The sequence below is a fragment of the Mus caroli genome, chromosome 15 (genome assembly GCF_900094665.2).
Source record: "Mus caroli chromosome 15, CAROLI_EIJ_v1.1, whole genome shotgun sequence".
In the NCBI taxonomy this organism is placed as follows: Eukaryota; Metazoa; Chordata; class Mammalia; order Rodentia; family Muridae; genus Mus; species Mus caroli.
Window position 1 is genome coordinate 22,980,122 of NC_034584.1, and position 22,768 is coordinate 23,002,889.

At 47.3% G+C, this 22,768-nt stretch overlaps 1 protein-coding gene across 1 annotated transcript in view; it reads left to right on the forward strand.

Annotated features, from left to right (window-relative positions):
• The window catches only part of Ankh (ANKH inorganic pyrophosphate transport regulator), a 127,134-nt gene extending 111,191 nt beyond the window's left edge, over positions 1-15,943 (forward strand). Inside the window, exons 9-12 of the mRNA XM_021183678.2 lie at positions 11,429-11,558; positions 11,981-12,104; positions 12,495-12,594; positions 14,138-15,943. Coding sequence (XP_021039337.1) covers positions 11,429-11,558; positions 11,981-12,104; positions 12,495-12,594; positions 14,138-14,251 — 468 coding nt within the window. The 3' untranslated portion in view covers positions 14,252-15,943. The remainder of the gene's footprint in view (positions 1-11,428; positions 11,559-11,980; positions 12,105-12,494; positions 12,595-14,137) is intronic.
• The last annotated feature ends 6,825 nt before the right edge of the window (positions 15,944-22,768 follow it).

The window sequence follows — 22,768 nt, forward strand, 5'->3', positions numbered from 1 at the left end:
TTAGCCGCAGATTCTCCTTCTGTGGTTTCAGTTACCTGTGGTCAACCACAGAGCAAAAACACGATATGGAAAGTTCCAGAAAGTTTATAAGTACAGTTCTGAGTAGTGGAGTGAAATCCCGTGCCATCTTGTTTATTCCTGCCCAGTACATGAATCTACCCTTTGTCCAGTGTTACCACCGTGCATGCACTACAGGCATGTTAGTCACTGTCGGGGTTAATCTTGTCAGCTTCGGTGGCTTCAGAAACACCTGGGTGGTTATTAAAACACACCTCTGGGTGTGTCTGGGAGTATGTTTCTCTAGAGAGAAAGAGAGGGAGAAAAATCAGACCTGTCCTGAGTTTAGGCATCACTGTGACATGGGCTGGAGCCGCAGATAGAATGAGAGAAATCTCTGGAACGTAGGAGCCCCTCTCTGCTCCCCGGCCACTGTGTTGGGAGCTGCTCTTCCTGCGCACCTCCCCAGCCATGATAGACCCGATCCTCTAGAGCTGTGACCAAAATGAATCTTTCCTTCCTCGAGTTGTATCTCTCTGGTATTTGATCATAGCAGCATGTGAGCATGCTAGGTGGTCCTTTAGTAGTGGCTGTCTCGTGTGTGCGGTTGAAGGCCAGTGCTATCAAAATCATGTGGCAGTGATTTTGTACATACCATATTCCTGAGTTATCGTAGCACGGTGCCTCAAGGCCTCGGTCACTTACCTCCCTTCACCTTAGCACGTTATTATCCCACATCATCACACGAACGGTGAGCACAGTTCACTGAGACATTTTTGAGAGAGACCACCGTGACATAATTTTTATAGTGTATTGCTGCAATATACTCTAACTAGTTTATTAGTTGTTAATTGCCTGCTGTTTATATTTATAAATTGTACTATGTTAGGTATATAGGCACAAGAAAATGTGTACATAGGACTTGGTACTAAGTGTGTGTCTCTTGCGGACATAGGCTGAGCCTTCCCCCATTGGCTGGTCAGGTGATGGCTAAGCTTTTCCCCATTGGCTGGTCAGGTGGCTACCCCATTGGCTGGTCATGGTGGCTGAGCTTCCCCACCCCACCCCCTACCCCGTTGGCTGGTCAGGTGATGGCTAAGCCTTCCCCCCATTGGTTGGTAGGTCTAATCTCACAATCTTATTCATTTGGCTTGTGTGGAAAGAGTTGGTGTACAGGAAAGAGGAATAGGAAGAGAGTCACTGCTCAAAGGGAAAAGGGTCGCGGCGCCTGTCAAATTCCTAGGATAGAAATTGTGTAAGCAAACGTTTTCCTGGGTGAGGAGGATTGAACATTTGCATGAAGTCTTACAAGATGAGGTAAATACAAAGATTTAGTTCATTGTCCTAAGGCAAATGTTATAGTGTTTGACAGTCAAGGCTCATCTTGACATTTCTCTCGTGTTCGGGATGTCACAGAGGACCCTCTGTGAAGGCCACACAACAGTCAGGAGAATGTGGAAGAGCTGCCCTTCAGCCCATGGCATTTTCTTCTTTTCCCTTGTCACTCTTCTGAGAAAAGTGAAACACAAATTATATAGCAGGTCTGACCTGGCCAAGTCACTAACTTCGGGCTGCAGGTGTTTATAAATTAGCCATGGGCCACCAGACTAAGGCCAAGCCCAGCAAGACCCAGGCAGCCATATTCTTTTGCCAGTCCAGCCAGCCCCTCCTGAAATCCTCCTTTGGGATCCTACTGGACTCCTGCTTCTGGCATCTCCTAAAGTTGGCTGTCACTTGGGCGTCTTTCCGCAAGTTGGCAGCATGATCTGAGCCTCCGAACATCTAATTATCACAGCATGTTCCGCATCCCTCCTGTCTGGTGAGGCCTTCAGACCCTCTGCATGCAGTCTGTGCACTCTTTCTGGCTTTAAGGCAGCACTGTGCCCTAAACTGGTATGTTTTGCTACTGCAGGATGCCAGGGCCTGAATAAGTTTAGATATGGGAGCCTCTGGAGAGGAGAGGGTAGACAGGCACTTGCTGGGGACCCTGCCAATCCAAGCCTGTGCTCATTCCACAGCTGGTTGGTCTGTCAAGCCCTGATGTCAGAAGGCATGTGAGTGCCATTCCAGCAGAGGCCCACCCAGACCTGTGGAGGAGGAATTTGGTACTCTGAAGGTCTTAGTCCAGAGGGAAATCTTCACTGTCAGGTCTTTCTTTGACTCTTTTGAGTCACAGGTCCCTGCCAATGCTGATAGGTTTGGTGTGATCCAACATTGGTGGGCTCCAAGGATTCGCCTCCACATTTGAAAAGCTGCAAGGTCATCTACATGTGGTGTTTATAGTGTCCAATTCCCTAGGAGAGCCATGTACTGGTTGATACAGAGACACTGGATCAAAAATGCCCATCTTAGGGGCCTGAAGCTGGAATCCGGGTCTGCAAGGCCTCCCATGTCCTCGGCTTCCCCATCTCAGAGTGGCTTGCTGTAATTCAAGGGCTGCCTGGCTTGACTCCCATTTTGTCTGCTACTCTTGTTTAAGAGGCAGCATGTGACCGTGCTGGCTGTAGCAGGACCACCTGCTGTCACCCCAGCATCCCAGGGAAGCTGCAGTTCAGTGAGGCTTGTCTCTTCTGAGACCCCACATACTAGAAAATGTCAACACCCAAGTTGTTAAAGGTTAAAAGTCACTATCAGTGGTTCTGTTCTGGTGGCCTCTTTGTCCAGATTAGCTGTTGAGTTCCCATGAATGACCCAGTCTTACCTCCCTGCTGCTAAACTACCCTCCTGGGCAGCTGTCACTCAGCTTTCCAGGGTGACACTGGGGCCTGTCCTAGCCTTGGTACCATGCTGACCCTTTGTCTAGAACAAAGGCTGTCTGTGTCAGCCTTTGTTTCTGCTGTGGTCCCTCCCCCGCACGCACCATGAGGTGGAGACTGCTTCCTCACTGTTCCATTATCCAGCAGAAGAAAATGCCTCCCTTGTGTGAAGGGGAGGGGAAGGGGTAGAAGGTAAATGGACAGAGGTCCAGGCTTTCTCAGACCAAGGCAGGGTGGGGTTCTTTCCAGTGCTTTGGGGCATCCTGGAAATAGGGAGAGGGGCCTGATAGAGGGCCCTGTCCTAGAGCATCTGTGACAGAGGCACCATCCCAGAATCGTATAAGGACTATGTGAGAAAAACATGGAAAGTTCTTGGCCTGAGGTAACTGCTCAGAGTTTGCTCCACAGAGCTGTTTCCCTCCCCGCCCAGCTCTCTGGGAGCTGTCAGGGTGTGGCTTGTTAATCCAGCATCCCCTGCAGACCTGAGAGTTTGCCTGATTGGCTGGAGAGGCTTAGAGGCATCCAAACAATGAAAACTGGTCTCCAAGCCTTCCTCATAATAGACTGTGCATGTCCACATGTGCCGTGAGAAAACAGATGATCAAGCATGTTGTACTGTTATCATTTTCCCCTTGTCTCAGGATTTGGTGGCATTTATGTGTGTGTGTGTGGAGGGGGGGTGGAGGGGTCATGGGTGTATGCAGATACATGTTAATCATGTGTGTTCACGCTGAGGTTGATGTTAGCTGTCCTGTTCCATAGCTCTCCACTTCGGATAATTTAGTTATTTTATTATTTTTGTTTTATGTGTGTTGGTATTTACCTAAATATATTTCTGTACATCATATGCACACAGTACCCTCAGAGGCCAGAAGATGGTACCAGATCACTTGGGACTGGACTCACAGATGATTGAGAGCCACCATGTATGTGGGTGCTGGGAATTGAACTTGGCTCTTTTGGAAGAGCAGCCAGTATTTTTAACCATTAAGCCAGCTCTCTAACCCCCAAAAGGGTTTGTTCATTTCAGCTTTCACTAGAAATCCCCTGTCTTTGCTCCCAAGGGCTGAGACTCCTGGTAGCTAACAAGTCTTCACAGCATCGAAGGTGGGCACTGGTTATCTGACCTCTGGCCCTTGGGCTTGCATAGCAGAAACTTTATTTCCTGATCCATTTCTTCAGCTCCCTTTGAAAACATATTAGTCATAGTCAAATACACATAATACAAACAGCATCTTGCCCATTGCGACTTTACAGTGAGGTATGGTCCTATGGTTGGTTGTACTACCTCCTGGCATACACAGAACTCTCATCCAACTGAATGTGTATTCATTAGGCCCCATCCCCTAAGTTCCAAATTCTGAAAAGCTACTTACTGAAAAGCTTTTCTTACTGAAAAGCTACACTGAGGCTAGCATGTGGAACTTTCTAGACATCCTTCAGATCTGTTAAGAACTGGAATCGAACATTTTATAGATACCTCCTGTGGAGCTGGCAGGCCCGGGACACCCAGCTCCTCCGCTGCTTGGTGCATGGCACCCCCTGCTGTTTGAGATGTCGTCTTGCTTCCAAGCAGTGTTCTGGGACTTATCAGGAATCTGGGGTCATAGCAGAAATGACAACAGGGCTCTCAAGAAGAATGAGTTCATCCCATCAAACCTCAATGGGAGGGCTGATTTTTATCTCCTTACTCTGCAGAAAAAGAGGGATGCTAAAACTACACCGAAGGTGCTCGTCTTCACCATGGGTACACTTTAGAAGAAAATGGTAGCATTTATGACAGATTATTCACGATAAATGTGTAATAGCTATGCTTGCCAGCAGGTCGGATGGAGAACATCAGGTGACACGTCAGATCTTATCATGTGACTTTTCTAGTGCTTCAGCATAGAAAACCAAGACCTGTTTACTCTATGATGTATACAGTTGGCCATTATTTTCAGCAGTCTGACGTTTGCCAGCCTGATCTTACATAAGAAGTCCCTACCTAGGGTTTTCTTCCCTGTGTCCTTCTCTTTCCCAGTGGGGTGCCTACCAAAGCCACCTTCTCCCACTGCCCTTTCAGGTGCTGTCTCTCCTGGCTTTTCATGAGATCACCCTTTAGCAGATGGCTCACTCCAGCCTCGCTCTCGTCATTCTGACAGTGCTGATGTACACTCCGTCGTGGCGTCTACTTTCATACACTGTTGTCAGTTGGCATTTCCACACTGGAAGACAGCATTGCTTTCTCCTTCTCAACTGAGATGTTCACACAAGATGCTGGCTGTTGGAGCTGAGCCCTTAGCTTCCTTTTGATGTCTGCCCCCTCCCAAACATGACTTCTCATGTCCCTGATAAAACATACATGAAGACCCACTTGGTTTTTTTCTGCAAAGGGCATGTTGTATTTAAAGCTGTTTCTAACAGGGTGGAGGGGATTGACAGGGAATAGCATGGTGTCTTTGAACTTGAGGTAGTGTTGGCTGTGTAGTTGGAGGTGAGAGTCCAGGAAGCCCAGTTCTTGTCTTGTAAATTTGAACAATGCAGTTCCCAGGCCACATGGAAGGATTTTAGGAAGAAGGAGTTTATCATAGGGAGCTTAAGGGAGGGGGTTGGCAGAGCTGGGCATGAGGATCCTGGGAGGGGAGGGCCACCAGCCACACTGTTGTGGATGGAGCTGGGAAGAGCTGGGCAGTCCTGACCTTAGTGTGCTTTCCTGGAAAGAGTACTCCTTTGGGGGAAAGAGATAAGGAAATGACAGACCCCTTACTGCCTTCGCAAGCCTCTGGCCATGGCAGAACCAAAGACCTTTGCTGTAGACATTCCTTTCCTGGCATGTCTAGTTTACAGCAAGGAGGCTAAGAAGTAAACTGGTCACTTTTATTTATGTTCTTCTTATCTTTATCTCTGCCTAGTCAAATTCTACCGCCCATTCTCATCAATACTCTTTGTGGAAACTATCGACAGGGAAATGAAATCAACCCTAATTCCACATGTATCTAGACGAGGCCACTATCGATGCTAGTTGGACCCCCAGTAAGCCATAGGAACCATAGCAGCAGACACTGACCAGTCAGGGGTAGCGAGCTACATACAAGTCATTGGCTACACTTTCTCATTGATTTCCTTCCTCAGTTAGACCTTATGTATGACAGCGTGGACCAGTCCCAACTCCACACACAGGTACTCTAAGGAGGATGGTGCTCACAGTAGTCCTGTAAGGGGCAAGATCCCATCTAGAACATGAGAGGCATTCTTGCCCAGAAGCAAAATATGAAGGATGAATGGCAGGAATTCACCCCAGGCGGGCAGGACTCTTCTAGTTACAGGAAACACCTAGTCACCGTAACACCTGATCTGTGTATATAAGTATGGTCCTCCTAGTGGGAGGACCCCACCACATGCTGCACTACAATTCTGATAAATGCTCTAGACAACAGTGATGCCTTGGGCCAGGTCTGTTGTTGTTTGTTTTAGAGACAGGGTTTCTCTGTGTAGCTCTGGGTATCCTGGAACTTGCTCTGTAGCCCAGGCTGGCCTTGAACTCAGAGAGATTCACCTGCCTCTGCCTCCTGTGTGCTACGACTAAAAGTGTGTGTGTGCCACCGTGCCCAGTTGGAGCAGGTATTTTACTCTGGGACAGATGCATGCATTTTACTTTTTTCTAGCTTCTAAAGATCAGAATCTTTCCTTCACTGCTCATTGTAACTACTGGGCCATGGAGAAAATTTTGTGAATTCCTCAAAAGTAGAACCATCGGCTTAGGGAAATTCAAAAGCCATATCACTAAGCAATACTGTCTACAGAGCAAAGCCCCGAGAACACCCAACAAGGAATGCACCTCTCTCATCCTGAAGGTAGCTTTGTGTGTTCTCTGAACTGACAGGCTAAGGGAACAGCTGGCCTCTTAAACTCCATTAGCCAGACCTCCCCATTGCTGATCACTTGGCCCAGTGGTGATGTTTGGCAGCTCTCTCCCTCTCTGTGTACCATGACATGATTTGTCCTTGGTCAGCCCACACGGATGAGCTCTGCCTACCTTCGGAGAGAACTGGTAAGGGGCTGTCTAGGATTCCACATGGGTTAGTCCCCTCTCCCCCTTATTTGTGTGTGTCAGCATGGGCTTTAGATGCTCGATTTATGCTTGAGGTCATATCAAAGCTATTTTATTGTGTTGCTCATATTCCTGTCTTGGCTACTGGGGACTCCAATGGCTCTGCTGTCCCCTTAACATGCCCTTTTGTTTTCGTTCTGGGCACGTCCTTCCTTCCTAGCACTCTAGATCTTCCAGGATAATGATAGTCTTATTCTCTGCTCTACTCAGAGACTGAGTTTTCTTATGGGGCTTTGGGTCCTTTGGTTAGACAGTGAATAGACAACCCAAGGCTCCTTCCTTATGAGATGATACTGACAGCAAACTCTGCAGAAGCGAACCCAACCCTGCAGCTACTCCAGGGTACACACAAATCATGTCTGTTATCAGTAGTTCATTTTAGGTTTTCATTCTGGTGTGGAAAAGTTGATGTCACTGGCCTCTGCAAATATTTGATGAGCACAGCATGTCATGGTCAACCAGGAGGGCATGTTCTGAGTTTCAGCTACACTAGTTGAACTTGGTACAATGACATTTCCTAAAATACCCCTTGTTGAGTGAGCTTCTCGTTCTAGTTTTCTGAAACACTGGGTCTAATTATCACGCTAGAGCATGAAACCTGACCTGAAGGTTGGTGTCCTAGCTTTTAGCAAACACTCTTTGCTTCCGAGTTGTTTACATGTCCCCTTTTGGAGAGTGCGGCAAATATTCCCTTGTGGAAGACTGGTTAAAAAGCAATGCACCATTTTCTTACTAGGAGCCTGAAGTTTCTGGCTTCAGAGACTTGAGAGAGAGGGAGAAAGAGGCCTCCCAAATGTATAGCTCCTGCTCTTCGATGGCCTTCTGCTAGCTGGAACAATGGCTTTTAACTCCAGTGTTCCTAAGACAGAGAGCTAGACCCTGCAAGTGTGTATGGTTGACAACCTAGGGTCACGCTCCTTATCTGCCCCCCTATTAACTGCCCTCCCCCAGAGAGATCACTTCTTACAAAACAGCAGACTTCAAGGTCAGCATCTTCCACGTGGAAAGGCCAGAGAGGGAAATTCCCTCACTTACTTGCTGCACAAGCATGTTTCTACCATACGTCTGACATGCAGTTACACCCTCCTTTTCCTTGGTGTGCTGTGATTTAAAATCCACTTTACAATGATTTTGCAAAGCCTAGAGAGCTTGCAACTTGTATTTGAGGCATTGTCTCACGTTCATATCATCTCTAGTTGAAAAAAAAGCACAGTAACGATTCTCTGGGAAGTCTGAGTTTTGTGCAGAATATGGCCCCTGTGACACATTCTACCCACTAAGGAAACACAGAATGGCTCATCTAGGAAAGATCCAATGCACGGATCCATGGCAGACTTGAGGGGTGGTTTATAGCTTCACTGCTGTGGGAAATCTTTAGGGCCTAACATGAAGCAGCACCGAAAAAGGGATCTTTAATCTGATGCTGGGATGTGGTATAGACAGGGGATGAATTGTCTCCAGCACCACCCAGTGCTGTTTGGGAGTTATTAAAAAGTGCTGTCATGTCTGCGCTGTAGACACAAGTGATATCACACTATTTAAAACCAGCAATGGGGAAAGGTGGCAGGCCACTTGTCCATGTTATTCAGGTAATAAAGTTCCCAAGCTCCCAGTTGCTAGATCTGAGGGAGTCGGAACAACATGAATATGAATCCCTACGGCGAGCAGTGTGACTGATGGGTAGCGCCTGCTGCCACAGACCCGTTGACTGTGCTCCCAGATGCTGATGAGACACCGGGAAAAGCCCATTGGCTGTATAAAGTAAAACACTTGCGTTGATCTGCTAAGAGTTGTTGTTGTTGTTGTTGTATCGACTCACTGTGGTCAGACTAATTCCATGAATCTTAAATGACCCAAGTGCAAAGGATGCTACAATGCGTTAGTATCCTGTTTTCACGTGACTGCAACTCATTCTCCAATATATTCAGTTTTATTTTAGACAAGACTTGCTTGTAGTTTAGGAAAAGGAGATAAGTATTCGATGGAACTGGCCTGTTTTAAACATTACCCTCCAAAGTTATGTCTTTGTGTTTTTAAATTAAGGCTTTTAAAATCAACACAAAGGTAAAGTTGGATTAAAGTTAAAGTTAAATTAGGATTGCTCCCAGTTAGCATGTCTCGAGCTACTGCCCCAGCCATCCTTGCCCCAGCCATCCTCTTTCCAGCCCTGTCCCCTCTTATAGGCACGCCACCCACCCCAGCCCAGCCCCATTTCTCCTCTTGGTGGATTTGTAACTGATGAACTATGATACAATAAGAAATTCTTTTGATGAATCGTAATAGCCAAGTCCTGATACTTAAAGTCATTAAATGCCATACTATTTCCCTGCCTTCAACAATTAGTCATTATCCTTTCCCTCAGCCTTCTGAGTCCTTAACCCTTGTTTAGCTCCATGCATGCTGTGCCCGTGCATGCTGTGGTGTCCGTGTAAAGCCCTTGCAGTGTAGTCAGGCGCAGCAGGTGTCTTTAGTCCCGCCTGCAGAGTAACTTGCTGGCCTGTGCACCTCACACTTCCTGCTCTGTGTCTTTCTCTGGAGTTCCCCAGACAACTTCCCCCATGTTCCTGTCAAGGTATTTTTCTTTCCCTGGTTCTCCTGATTTGGCAGATTGTGCCCTAATTAACATTCTGGAAAAGTGTGTATGGAGCGTGTGATGGTTAATATTGTCAACTTGGCATAATCTAGGATCTGTGGAAAGGGAGTCCTCTGCACATACCTCTGGGGGATTTTCTACATTCTTAGTTGAGCTGAAGTGACCCACCCTAAATGTGTGTCTTCCCATTCTGTGGGGTGAGGGACCCTTGGCTGAACTACAGAGGAGAAGTGGAGCTGCGCATGGCATTCATCTCCACCTGCTCACTGGATGCCGTGGCAGCAGCTGCCTCAAACTCCCGCTCCCCTGCCATCCCCACAGCGACCGTCTGTACCTTCAAACTGAGCTAAAACAAGCCCACCCTTAAGTCGTCCCTGTCAGGTATTTTATTGAAGCTAAGTAACCAGTGCAGAGGGTGACTGTCTTGAGGCCTTGAGTAGTGAAAAGGTCTTTCCTCTAAGTACCACTCCGTGACAGTTTGATTGAGAATTCTGGGGGAGACATCAACCTGCCTTGATATCTGTTCTTGGAGGCCTTTGCCAGCTCGCCCCACCCCCCACCCCCACCCAGTACTACTGATGCTGTGCCCTGCCGGGTCTCTTCTCATCCACCGTCCTCTTAAAGGTAGCCTTTCAGTCTTGAAATTACTCTTTCCACTCTGAAAGAGTCACTGTTCCCTCTTCTTGGAACTCTTAGTATCAGAATATTAGATTTATTTGATCAAAAGAAAAACAGTCTCGTCTCATTCTATTGTCAGCTCTGTCCTGTGGCTGACTTCTGACTCCATGTCAGCCAATGTCTTTCTCAGGTGTAGGTTCGTCCTCCTAATCCCTGGCTGGCTCTTGTTCCATGCATGTCTCTACAACATTTCTATTCTGTTCCTGATCTATGAATACAGTTTCTTCACCCATCTGAGAATGTCAGCATGACAGAAAGGATTTTTATTTTTCCTTCTTTCTGCATTGTCTTTAGTTCCTTTTGTTTCGACCTTAAAGCTGTTGTGGAAGTCTGGGGACCACTGATTGTGTGTTCACGTTTATAAGTAGAGCTGTGAACATTAGCACAGCTAATCTGTCTGAGATCTGTCACTTGTATGACTCTTACTGGTTAGACGGCTTCTTTGGGAGCCCAAGACTTTCAGGAATTCCAGATCCTTCTTTGACCAATGACAAGCTGCTCTGATCTTTAACCTCTGAGTCTCACCTGGTTTCCTGTGTTTTTAGAGCTGAGGCAACATGTCCCCCTGCCTGGGGTTCTCAGAACTCTGCCCTCAGCCTTGCAGAGATGAGAGTCTGATGAAAGCTTAAGGGACACAATCCCAAGCTGTCAAGGGTACAGTGTGTGAACTGCTTACAGGCAGATTCTAGCCAGCGTCCCAGAGCTGTGCTTTCCCACTTCCTAATCTGGGGGAAAGGAAGTGAAAGTGAGTTCCGCATTTCTGTCAGATTAAGGTTGCAATTTCTAGAGTCTGCTCAACTTCCATACTTACCCGTCTGCTTTTCCCAAGTTCCGGGTTCTGCGGCTGTTGTTTCTTCCCTTACCCTCCTAAATCAGCAGGCTGCAGTTGACTCTACAGTCAGCGTGGTGGTATATACCATCCAGATACTCTGAGGTTACAGTCTAGTATTTTGCCAAGGCTGTAAAAGCTGCATTAACGGACATGTCTACCCAGAACTGACCGAGCAAGCCACGGAGGACCCTGGCTAAGCCTCAGTGAAAGCAAGGGGTTTTCCTTTCCTAGTCCAGTCACCCACTCAGACGCCACCCACAGTGGACTGCCACACTGGCTATTCCTATGGGGCAAGTGCAGCACACGGATAGACGACACCCACAGTCCCCACCCGTGACACTGGCAAATAGATGCAAACCTGGGATGCCGGTGACACCCAGTGAGCAGGTTTACCATCCTTGAACACGCAGGGACCATGTCATGTCCTTTATGCCCTTTCTTTACAACCTGGTTGACTGTTGTCCTGCCCCACCCTGCAGCTCTGTTTTGTCATGTTCTGGACCCCCAACGTCTCTGAGAAGATTCTGATAGACATCATTGGAGTGGACTTTGCCTTTGCAGAACTGTGTGTCATTCCTCTGCGTATCTTCTCCTTCTTCCCAGTGCCAGGTAAGGAGCAGGGTGGGAAATATGTGCACTGTCGTTGTGCAGCAGCAACATACGGAATGAGCAGTGGCACCAATGCCTAAGAGTGAGGTGGGCAATGGGGACAAGGTCATTCACATTTCCCACCGTTTCCTCAGACAACAGCAGGGTGATGACGTCTGCCACCAGAATGGCGGTTATCATGGTGCAGAGCAAGGCACCTGCCTGCATATGGCCTCCTCGACATGGGACTGGGGAGGCAGGGAGCTGGGGAGGAATGGGGCCTGACCCTGGTTAGCCTCCAAAGTAGGGATGAGCAACAACAGGAAGACAAGTGACCAGCCCTGGGGCCCTGTAGCTAGGCTGAGAGGTCCTGGGCCAGCCTAAGGGTGGGAGGGAGCAGGGTGGAAGTAGGGCACACAACTGACACACCCTTCTCTCCTCAGTGACTGTGAGAGCTCATCTCACTGGATGGCTGATGACACTGAAGAAAACCTTTGTGCTGGCGCCCAGCTCCGTGCTGCGCATCATCGTCCTCATCACCAGCCTTGTGGTCCTGCCGTACCTGGGGTGCGTGTTCGCAGCATTTGGCATAGATGTGTGGCTTAGTAAAATACCCTATGCAGAGGATCAAAATCTGGATAGCCAAGTGAAAGCCCCAAGTGTATTAGACTGGAAATTCAGAAGGAAGCTTGTCGGCCCATACCAGTGAGTCTCTGAGATCTATACTAGCTTGGAAACAGGTTCAGTTCCTGTGGTGAGGAATGTGTAGGACAATGGAAGGAAGGCGGCACAGGTCTCCCTCAAAGGTGGGTGGTCATCAGATACTGTCCTGAGGCCAATGGAGGGGATTACTGCGCCATCCCTTGCTGATCTGCAGTGTTCTCAGGATTAAGCAATATCATCATAATGTCAGACTTGATTCTAACAGACTAAATATATCTGTGTTCTCCTTTGCAGGGTGCATGGAGCCACACTAGGTGTGGGCTCCCTTCTAGCAGGGTTTGTGGGAGAATCTACCATGGTTGCCCTTGCAGCATGCTATGTCTATCGAAAACAGGTGAGAAATGATGGGAACAGCTTTGGAGACAATCGGAACCTCTCTCTGCCTTCGCAAATAATTTCCATCATCAGCTCTATTCCAGGAAGTCTGTTCTAATCCTGCACAGCCACCCTGTCCCTTCTACACCATACCCAGCCCATTACAGGCCCTCACCCTGACAGCACAGAGCTAGTCTGTCCTAAAGGCAGTTTTCAAACTGCATGGAAACTGGGTTTTTTTTTTGTTTTCCTTCCTCTCCATGATTTGTGAGTTCTCTGGGATCAGAAACCCTGTATTATCCACTTAGATGAGATTAACCAGTGAGAGGAAACCAACAAGAGATGACAGGGCCCAAGGCAGAGCCTGGATGTGTATACTTTTGTGCTGCAAGGTACATAAAAAACAACACAACTGCTAAGAGACCAGGGAAGCAGTCAGGAGAGCCCAGGGACAGATGATGGAATTCACTGTGAAGGGTAGACTTGAGGGGTCAGGGCCATGGAGGTCAGGAGAAAAGGGTGAAAATGTTGAAGACCATAAGTAAAGGGCAGAGGGCTGTAAAGGAAACTTCAGAAAACTAGTTAAGAGAGGGTAAAGCTCAGTGCAGTGTTTGCACTGGAGACTGACCCAGTGGACGGGATACTAGTGGGAGAAGGGACAGCACAGCACAGCCAACCGGCCAAGTACAGACTGGAGAGAGTGGGCAGGTAAGATGGGAGATGGGAGCCTCCACTAAATGTAGGGAATAGTCATGGGAAATCTGCTTGCTTATGCTTGGGTCAATTAAGTGGAAAACCAAGCTGCCCCTGAGGAAGGGCCATGAGGAAGGCTAGAAGACAGAGGAGGCCGGAGGCCGGGCAGAGGACCAAGCAGCTGGGAAGAGCAGGGTGTGGAAGCCCCACCACAGAGAGACCGGCTCCCTGCAGTGGGCAGCTCAGCCCAGGCCTTCTTCTGGGTCCTTCAGCCATGCTGACAATTTCCAGCAGAGACAGAGTTGGACCTATCTGAGGTCTGGGTTTAATCTTGTAAATAGGACTCAAGAAAAGCAAGGAAAGACATGACTGTAATTGCTGAGCATTACAATTAAGCCAATGTGGGACGGGTGAGAGGCTTCAGGAGGCTGTGCCATAGGAGAAGCACAGAGCAGGGGTGGGAATCAGGTCCTGAAAGGAACATGCTGGAAGAGCCACAGAGTGTGAGGACCTGGGGAGGCCCGAGTGCCAGCTGACTGCTGAGCAGCTCGGCAGTGAGGCCACCAGGAATCAGGATACACAGTCCACAAGACAGAGGGAAGCCAGAGCTGTCACAGGGGCCGGACACCCACTAACCACAGGTGAAAGCGTGTGGCTTTGGGGCAGCGTTCCAAAGCATGTCAGCAAAGGTATGAGGGACAGAGTTCCCCACAGTACCCAGCATACAGCAGGTATAAGAACAGCCACAGTGAAAGGAGCATACTGAGCTAGATTCAGCCTGGACCATAAAGTGGCCTCCCTCCCGCCCCCAGCAGTGTGTGGTGTGTCCTGCCCACATCCCCACTGTGATGTGTCTTCTTTTAATCTAGAAAAAGAAGATGGAGAATGAGTCAGCCACCGAGGGGGAAGACTCGGCCATGACCGACATGCCTCCAACAGAGGAGGTGACAGACATCGTAGAGATGAGAGAAGAAAATGAGTAAGCACAGGCTGCTGGGGGCCACCACAGGGACAGTCAGGACAACAACGGTCGTCTCTTTCCTCCTCCTCCCCCCATCAAGTTGTTTTCTGTTGTTTAATTTTTATTCTTGGTTATGAAAGAGGCCTTGCTTTAGAGGTTTCGTATAAATTCTCTAGCATACTGGGTATGCTCACCGATGCAGGGACCTGAAGAAAGGTCTTTACTGTGGCTTTGTAACTCAGAATCGCTGACTTCATGCCCCTGCTTCATAAGACCCAAAAGATAGAGCTGCCTCTTGGTCAACGTTTCTACTCCCTTGGACAATCTCCACTTTGGAACCAAAGGACTTGGGCCAGACTTTTTCTGTTCATGTTTGCCTCCTAAGATTCAACAGGTTGAAGCTCGGCCTCTCTTGACTTGCTCCCCAATACTGTGGCTCTGGAGTCAGGAACTATCTGCCGCACATACTGGTGGGCCCCAGGCTGCAGCCCACAGTCTCCCTGTTCCCAGAGGAAGGGCTGCTGGCCCTGCTGGGCCAACGTAGTGGGAATTTAATCTCCTGTAGAAATTGGGTCAGCCACAAACTGACTTGATCGTCAGCATCCCATTGTTTTCCTGGTTTCACTGAGTTGCTGCATCCCACAGTGTATATACATGAGCTGACCCGCAAGTGCAGCTCCAGTGTCGGCACCCTCCGCATGAGTTTCCCTGAAGGCTTGCGTTTACTCGCCTTCCCTGAAGATGGCACTAGAGCGAGAAGTGAAGCGTTCTAACTGTCCATTTCTCTAACTGTCCATTTCGTTTTCACAGTGAGAAAGCTTTAAGTAGTAATCTAGCATTCTAATGCCAGGGTCTTGTCTCGTAACTTCTGATGTAGATGTGCTGCCTATTTCTGCAGGACAGGTAACCGAGTATACTATGGTACTCCCCTCCACACCATAAAGCAAGACATTTTATAAACAGTATCAAGGTCACTATGTGATACCCCGGAAATAATGCATTGGAAATCCACTTAGTGCAGTATATTTTTCTAAGTTTTGGAAAGCGGGTTTTTTCCTTTAAAAAAAAAATTATGGACACAGTTCACTAAATTCCTGATTTAGTCAAAGTAACTAGACTGAAAGAACCTAAACAAAACAAATATTTTAAAGATATAAATATATGCTGTATATGTTATGTAATTTATTTTAGGCTATAATACATTTCCTATTTTCGCATTTTCAATAAAATGTCTCTAATACAATTCAGTGATTGCCTCCGTGCTCCACATACCTACAGCTTACTCGGGTTGTACCAGTGACCGCTGTATGTTACAGCCTTCTACACGTCCCTTGTGTATGAATGTAAGGGCCTACAGATCCAAGAAAACAAGTTTTCATGATGGGCAACCTCGGGAGGAAATGGATCCACTACTGTAGACAGGCAAAGGTGGGAAGGGCAGAGGGAAAAAGGGCGGAAGGCGGGCCTCTTGTGCTTATTATTTTGGTGTTGTGTAACCTCATGTTAAGACTGTCAGGGCTACACAGGCTCGCATTTCCATTTCTAGATACCCAGTGTCCCTCATATGTGCCCACCATGGGAACAAATCCTATGTGCTTCCGTAGCTGCTTGTGGGTGACGTCAGGGGCAGATCTGAAAGATAACTGAAAGTCTTAATTGTATTGGCTTTTTAAAAGTACATGACTAGAAAATTAAACAGCAATATTTTTTAAAATGTGTGGCTATTTTCATGCTTCTGGGGTTGGAGCTTAAATATCAAATATCAAATTCAAAATCCTTTCCCGTTAAATTCAAGAAAAGCTAGTATCTCTTTATTGTGCTGTTGGAACATGTAGCTTAGAGCCCAGAGCCACCTTCATCAGGATGACTGGACATCAGCTGTATAAGATGTCCTGAGCCACTGGAATGCAGTGCCAGGCCCAGGCCTCGGCAATGGAGCTGCGGTTTGGCGTGATTTGTTCTGACCTTCCCCTCTTAGTACAGGCTCCTCCACACACATTCTGTGGGCGTGTTTTGTCACCTGACACCCTAAGACAGCTGCCATACTGTTGTATTCAAACAAAGAATTCCAAGGCCTAGACTTGGGAAGGGCCTTTCTCCTCTTTCCACAAGCATTAAGGGCAGCCTTTCTACCTCAGCAGCTAAGTGTTCTTTTTAAACATTTTGCTCAGCTAACAAACTGAAAAGGACCATGTCTGTAAAATCCTCAAGGACTGTGGGAAGATCAGATATGGCTTTCTCAAGGTTAAGTGACAAATACAACCTAAAGTTGCAGAGGCAGGAGACAAGTTTTCCTCAAAATACTGAGTTAGGATGGCCTTTCTAGAGTGAGGATTTTCTCTGAGAAACTAGAGAAGCCTGTTTATCTGAGGGGCAACCGAGGGTCATTCTAAGTGCACACCTGACCTGCTGCTGGCTCTGCCCTTGTTTACTGGGTGCTGGCACACAGGCCCTCTCTAAGGCCCCCTGGAACTGAGTAAACAGGACTGCTGTGACTCAGGAAGGACAAAGCCTGCCCACTGCAGGGCTCGGGGAGTGTGAGCGGCTTGAGGCTGGCTTGGTGGGGAACTCACTGCGAAGGCCTTGTTTGTGTCTGTGGGTCGGAGCTGGTCAATCTCTCCTTGCTGCCCATGTTGGGCTTGGGCTTGGGCATCTGGAATCAAAGGCACTCTTCTCTCGGTTGGGACCATCTGTTTCTTGGCCTTCGCTCATGCTTTGGCTTGGAAATGTTCACAGAGGGCCTCAGAAATGAAAACACTTACTCTGAACTGCAGTAGTTACTCAAGCACTTTAAACTCCGTGAACTCTCTTGCTTTCTTGCAATGCAGCCCCTCCTGGATGTGGCAGGACTGAGACAATGGCCTTGGTCATGGGGAAAGTGACTGCATTTTATCTTTAATAAATAGTTTTATCACTCCCTTAGTGCAGGTGAGTGGGTGTGTGTGCCTGTTTCAGAGAGGAAACAAAGGCTCCCTCTGATTCTAGTTCCCCAATCTCCCACCCTCCTAACTGTCCTGTTTGGGGATATTTTCTCCTGAAATAGGCAAAGGGAAAGGAACAGTTTCCAAGATTCAGCAACTTTCTCTCCATACTGAAGCGAGAGCAAGAGATGTGCTACAAAATAGGAAATCCTAATATTCTTATAATTATTTTCAGTTTGAGACAGGGTCACTCTACATATCCCTGGCTGTCCTGGGACTCTATGTGGACCAGGATGACCTTGAACGCACGGAGATCCATGTGGCTCTGCTTCCCAAGTGCTGGGATTAAAGGTGTGCACCACCATAACTGGCCTCTTCTAATGAAATTATGTTACCTGGGCAATGTTTCCTTGTACTTTTTCCCACTTCAGTAAAGCTCTGAATAGAACGTGACCAGAACACCAAGTGCTGCTTTGTGTCTGGTTTAGGGTACTGTAGGCAAGCTAAGCCTTCTGTGCTCCACCAGGAGAGGGATGTTTTCAATGCTGCCCTTCACACACTTTTATAACCAAAAGTATAATGCTGTCTCTGGTGAGACCTGGGAAGGTGAGGTGACTCCAGTGTTAGCTATGCAAACCCAGTGTCTTGTCTGCCTTTCCACAAGAGCCTCACACAAGGCTCTTTTATAAAAAGCTTGAAGCATCAAAAAGCACGGTTTTGAGCAATGTATCTGGGAACCACGAGAGCTGCTTCTCTGTGTGGTTATTCTGAGCCTCTATTTTTGTCATTCGAAGTAGCAAAACATCAGGTGACTCATCAGCTGATCTAACCACACATGAAACAGGATGTAGTGGAAATCTCAAGAAAGGCCTGGATGCCCTGCTCAAAGGCTGGTGACTAAAATTAACACACCAAAGCTAAACAAGAGGCAAACAGGACTGTAATCAACAACCGAACCCCACTTTACAAGTCAGGAAACAACTCACTGCATTGTTTACTGTCTGATCTCAAAGGGGAAAATAATGAGAAGACAAGGAAACCTTAAGTTTCATTCTCCCCACCACAAGACAGAAGGGTGGTCGTTAGCTCCGTTAACTGACGTTAACTGACATGGTGCCCTACCCGGAAGAGCACCTAAATCCAAGGAAACAAATTCTCTGCCGAGTGCAGGTGGTGCCGACTTATAACTAGTACCTTACAGAAACTTAGTAATTCATTTTCAGAATGTCTACTTAGCATGTATCTTTGTGTATATACACCTTAGTGTGGAGTGTGGAGATTCACACACTGTGCACACAAGAGTCCAGAAGAGGGACCCAGTGTCCTGTCGAGTAGTCTTGTCTCCTTTGAGATGGAGGCCCTTTCTGAACTAGGGGCTCACATTTTGTTGAAGTTAGAAGCCATCAAGACCCACCAATCTGGCCTTTGACAGCCCCCATCCCCGCCTGGGGCTTACTAAGTGGATGCTGGGATCAGAACTCTCATCCTTGTGGTTTCAGAGCAAACATTCTGAATCACTAAGCTGCCTTTCCAGTCCAGTGACAATCTTTCTCTCCTGCATTTGCAATCAATCAAACAGGGTCTCTCAAAACCTGACTAGGAGATGCACTTTTAGAGGTGACTGTCAGACACACATGGATAGACTTACTGGATGGTTTATGCAGGAGACATACATGGGCAGAGTTAGCTTTTATACAGTACCTCTTTTCACCTGGGCCAGTAACTCCAAATGCACTTATTAGCAAGACTTGACATCTACTTCTGTAGAAACAATGTCAACCAATATACAAGCTGAGACCACAGACAAGAACCAAAAGCTTTTCTACTTCAAAAAGAAGTCCTTAGTGTACAAGGAGAGAGGGGATGAGAGCAAAACAGCTCCAACCCAGCAGCAGTGAGGACTCACTAAGAGAAAACTCTTCCTTCTGGTCAAGAGGATAAAATGTCTGGCCTGGGTAAAAATCGAACACCTAAGTCATCCAACATGAGGAGTGAATGTGACCCGGCAGGTCAACCACTGGGCCAAGGGACCACAGCAGGGAGGTGGGAGCACCTTTAGGGAGGCAGACTCAATGTCAGCCATGCTGAAGAGATACTTTTGCTTCCCAGAATTCCTATGCCCGAGCCCAAGCTGCCATGGAGCTCAGCTAGCTCCCTATGCCAAAGGTCCGACTCCTTCCTTTTTCTGTTCCTAAGTATGCTTTCTCTAGCAGCTGGGGGTTCCTTGCTTTGTCCTGAATGCTCCCTCCCCACCACATGGCTGCCTGCTGCAGAGTAACATGGTTTTTCCTTCTTCCCCTCTTTCCTCTAGGCAACTCCCGACACTTACAGCTTGCTTGCTCTGGGATTTTCCTTTTAAAACTCTCCATTTGATGTTTTAATAAAACTCTTCTTAATGAGACTAAGAACCCCAAGAGGGTTCCTCCAGGTCCTTGTACGTCAAATAAACTGTGGCTTTGACTTTCAAATGCTCCTGTCTTTTAATTCTTTAATGACCAGGAAAAAAAAAAAAAAAAAAAAGAACCCATTCCTACACCCTACTCAGTATGAATTGTGTATAACTTCACGGAAATCATGTGTCATGCACAGTGGTGATTGCTATAAAAGCCCGAAACACAGGTTTCCAACCGTGGGTCCAAGACAGGCAGCTTTTGCAACGGGAGAACATTAGGTCAGGTCAACTTTGGTTCCCTGCAGTATAAGGCTGTGACCTTCTAAGACCCAGGTTTGCATGAGCCAGCTTCTGAAAATTAAGTCCACATCACCTTCATGTCACAAAGCAGATTCAGGGTACACACGGCAGGGGCTGACGCTCCACAGTGTCAGCCTGTTACCATGACGCAGGTGTGTTACCCCAGGGCTGTCACAAGGTTTATGGATGTACCTTGTTCCTTGTAGTTAGTCAATGATATTTTGCTTTGCTATGTGGTATCTTATTAAGATGACTGTCTATAGCTGGTACAACTAAAGTGTCAGAGCTTCAAAGACCTGACAGCCACACAAGAGGCTCTCCAACCTGGGGCCCATGACAGGGCCTTTCTCACCTCTCGCTTCTGAGCACTGACCACAGTGCTCAGTACATGTAAGTTAAGATCCGTGGCTCCATCTCCTTCCTCAGATTCCAACTTTAGAGAGGCAGAGCTCAGCAGTGAGTTATAGTACTCTCTTACTCAGGAGAGGATGGGTCTTGTCATCCTTTTTGTCTGTCTTGTTCCTCATTAGCACATAGCACTGCTCATGCCTTCTGAGAAACTATAAAACCTACTTGTTCCTCAGCTACACAAGATCGTCCCCGGGGCTTGTCCTTTCTCCACTCCTTTTTTTTTTTTTTTTTTAAAGATTTATTTATTATTGTATCTAAGTACACAGTAGCTGTCTTCAGACACATCAGAAGAGGGCATCAGATCAGATCTCATTACAGATGGTTGTGAGCCACCGTGTGGTTGTTGGGATTTGAAGTCAGGACCTTCAGAAGAGCAGTCAGTGCTCTTAACCACTGAACCATCTCTCCAGCCCTTTCTCCATTCCTGAGTCATGTCCTCGTCTCCACTACCTTCTGTCTGTGAGAGTCCCACACAAGTCCTTGCTATCCACCTTCCAGGTGCATTGCTAGCAGCTGGAAAGGTCAGCACAGAATAAAGCTGTTCTGGGCACAGCAGGTCTCTCTCTCCTCAGCAAACTCCTCACTAAGATTGTTGTTGGAAGCCTGTTTTGCAGGCAGAGGGCATCTTTCTCCAAATCTGAGGCATGCCAGCAACTTAGAGTCCACACCACACCTGAGAAGGACTGCATGAGTGAGATAAAGAACAATTTTAGGGAGGGTCAGTAACTTACTTAAGCCAAGCTCATCATGCTTAGAGTAGGTAGTAGAACTGTCCTTCAACCCAGACCCACAGCCCAGTGTATACACCTTTAGGTGCTGTGCTGGTCACGTCATCTCGACTAACTTCAGCTACACACCAAATCCTAACCCCTCTACCCACAGAGGCAGCAACATGTTAGAGTGGGCCTCAGCACAACACAGGCCTACAATGGGATGCTACGAAGTTAACATGTGGGTCTCAGTCTGTCACAGTCCTTAAAAGTAGACATTTAACTACAGCAGCAGAACAAGCTTCTAAGTTTTATTTTCTAAGTTTATTTTTACTTCTTTCCATAATTCTTGGCATCTGAGTATGTTAATGGGATCAGAAGCAAAGACCCAGAGTAGGCTCAGCCTCTGACCTTGAAAGACCTTGAAGACAAGAGACACTACAGACCGACAGGAGACTCTCACAGCACCAGCCAGGCATCTGAGATGAGTTCACAGTAGGAAGCAAGACCCCAAAGCGCCCACATCGCAAGGTTATGCTTTCAGGGCAGTGAGCATCTGACCAAGGCTGCCATGTCCTGGTGAGATTAGAGCAGGCTCTGCTACTCAAGGCAGCAAGAGCACAGCGAGGTCATAGTGCAATCACCCATCATGATGAACCCCGGGGAAGGGAAGGGAAGTACCTTACTACAGGCAGAATCTAAAACTGGGCTGCCATCCTCCCCAAGGTACTAAGCTGCAGGTGACAAAGCCAAAGGCCTTTCATAGGCAGAGCACTGCACTCCCCCCCGGGCACTCTTGAGTCGCAGCCTCTGGTGGCTGCTGTGGTCTCTCTCGTAGGACTGACTACCAGAGTTTTAGCACCACTTATGGGAATGCAGATCAAGGTGATTCTCTTAGTTTTAACTAATCACAAAAATCCATTTTGAGGGTCAACATTAAGACTCAAGTACCCATGGTTATAAGGAAAATGATGATAAAGACTGGATATTTTGAGCTCAATGCCCTTTTCTTGACTTATGTTTTGACGATTTACTTCCTGATGCAAACCTAAACCCAAGATATCAAGATGTTAACTGAGATAAAACTGGAAGAACCCGAGTCAGTGTCTTCCTCAGTTAGTGCTCCTAACTAACAGTGTGAATACTCCAGCGTGCTCTTAGAGTATTCACACTGTAGGAGGACATCTAAGAAATGACTGTCATTCCAATGAATGGTGCAAACTTGAAGGTCATTCTATGTGGAATTAAAAATGTGCTTCATTCCATCTTCTCCAATAGCAAGTTGTCAGCTTACACAACCACCTGACCAGTTTGCCTCCGTCCTCTCGGAATGGTGAGTTCCCAAGCTGTCCAGCTACAGGGCATGTGCACAAAGGCATGCTGTATGGACACTGCAGGCTGCTGTGCACGCTCACCCTGACCCAACACACAGACACAAACAGAGTCTTTCTCTCCTGGCTCCTAGTATTACTGACTTGGAGAAACCAGCAGGAGGGTGGAGAACTATATACTAAACCAGTGACCGTGGTGCCTTCCATGGTTCATGAATGTCTTTACTTCACACATTCATGAAACTGCTGCACAGCTAAAACCAGATTCCCCCTGTTCCTTTGAAGAGATGAAAATGAGATTTTTAAAAAGTTAAGTGTTAACTATTACACTTATTTTACAATAATGGACTTGAATTGGGGGACAGGAACTGACAGACTATGTTCTCATTAGCTTTTCACACTCACTCAGAGTTTTCTTCTTTCCATTCAAGCACAGGTCTGTTGGGCATCCACTGCATTGGATGATGTGGCAGC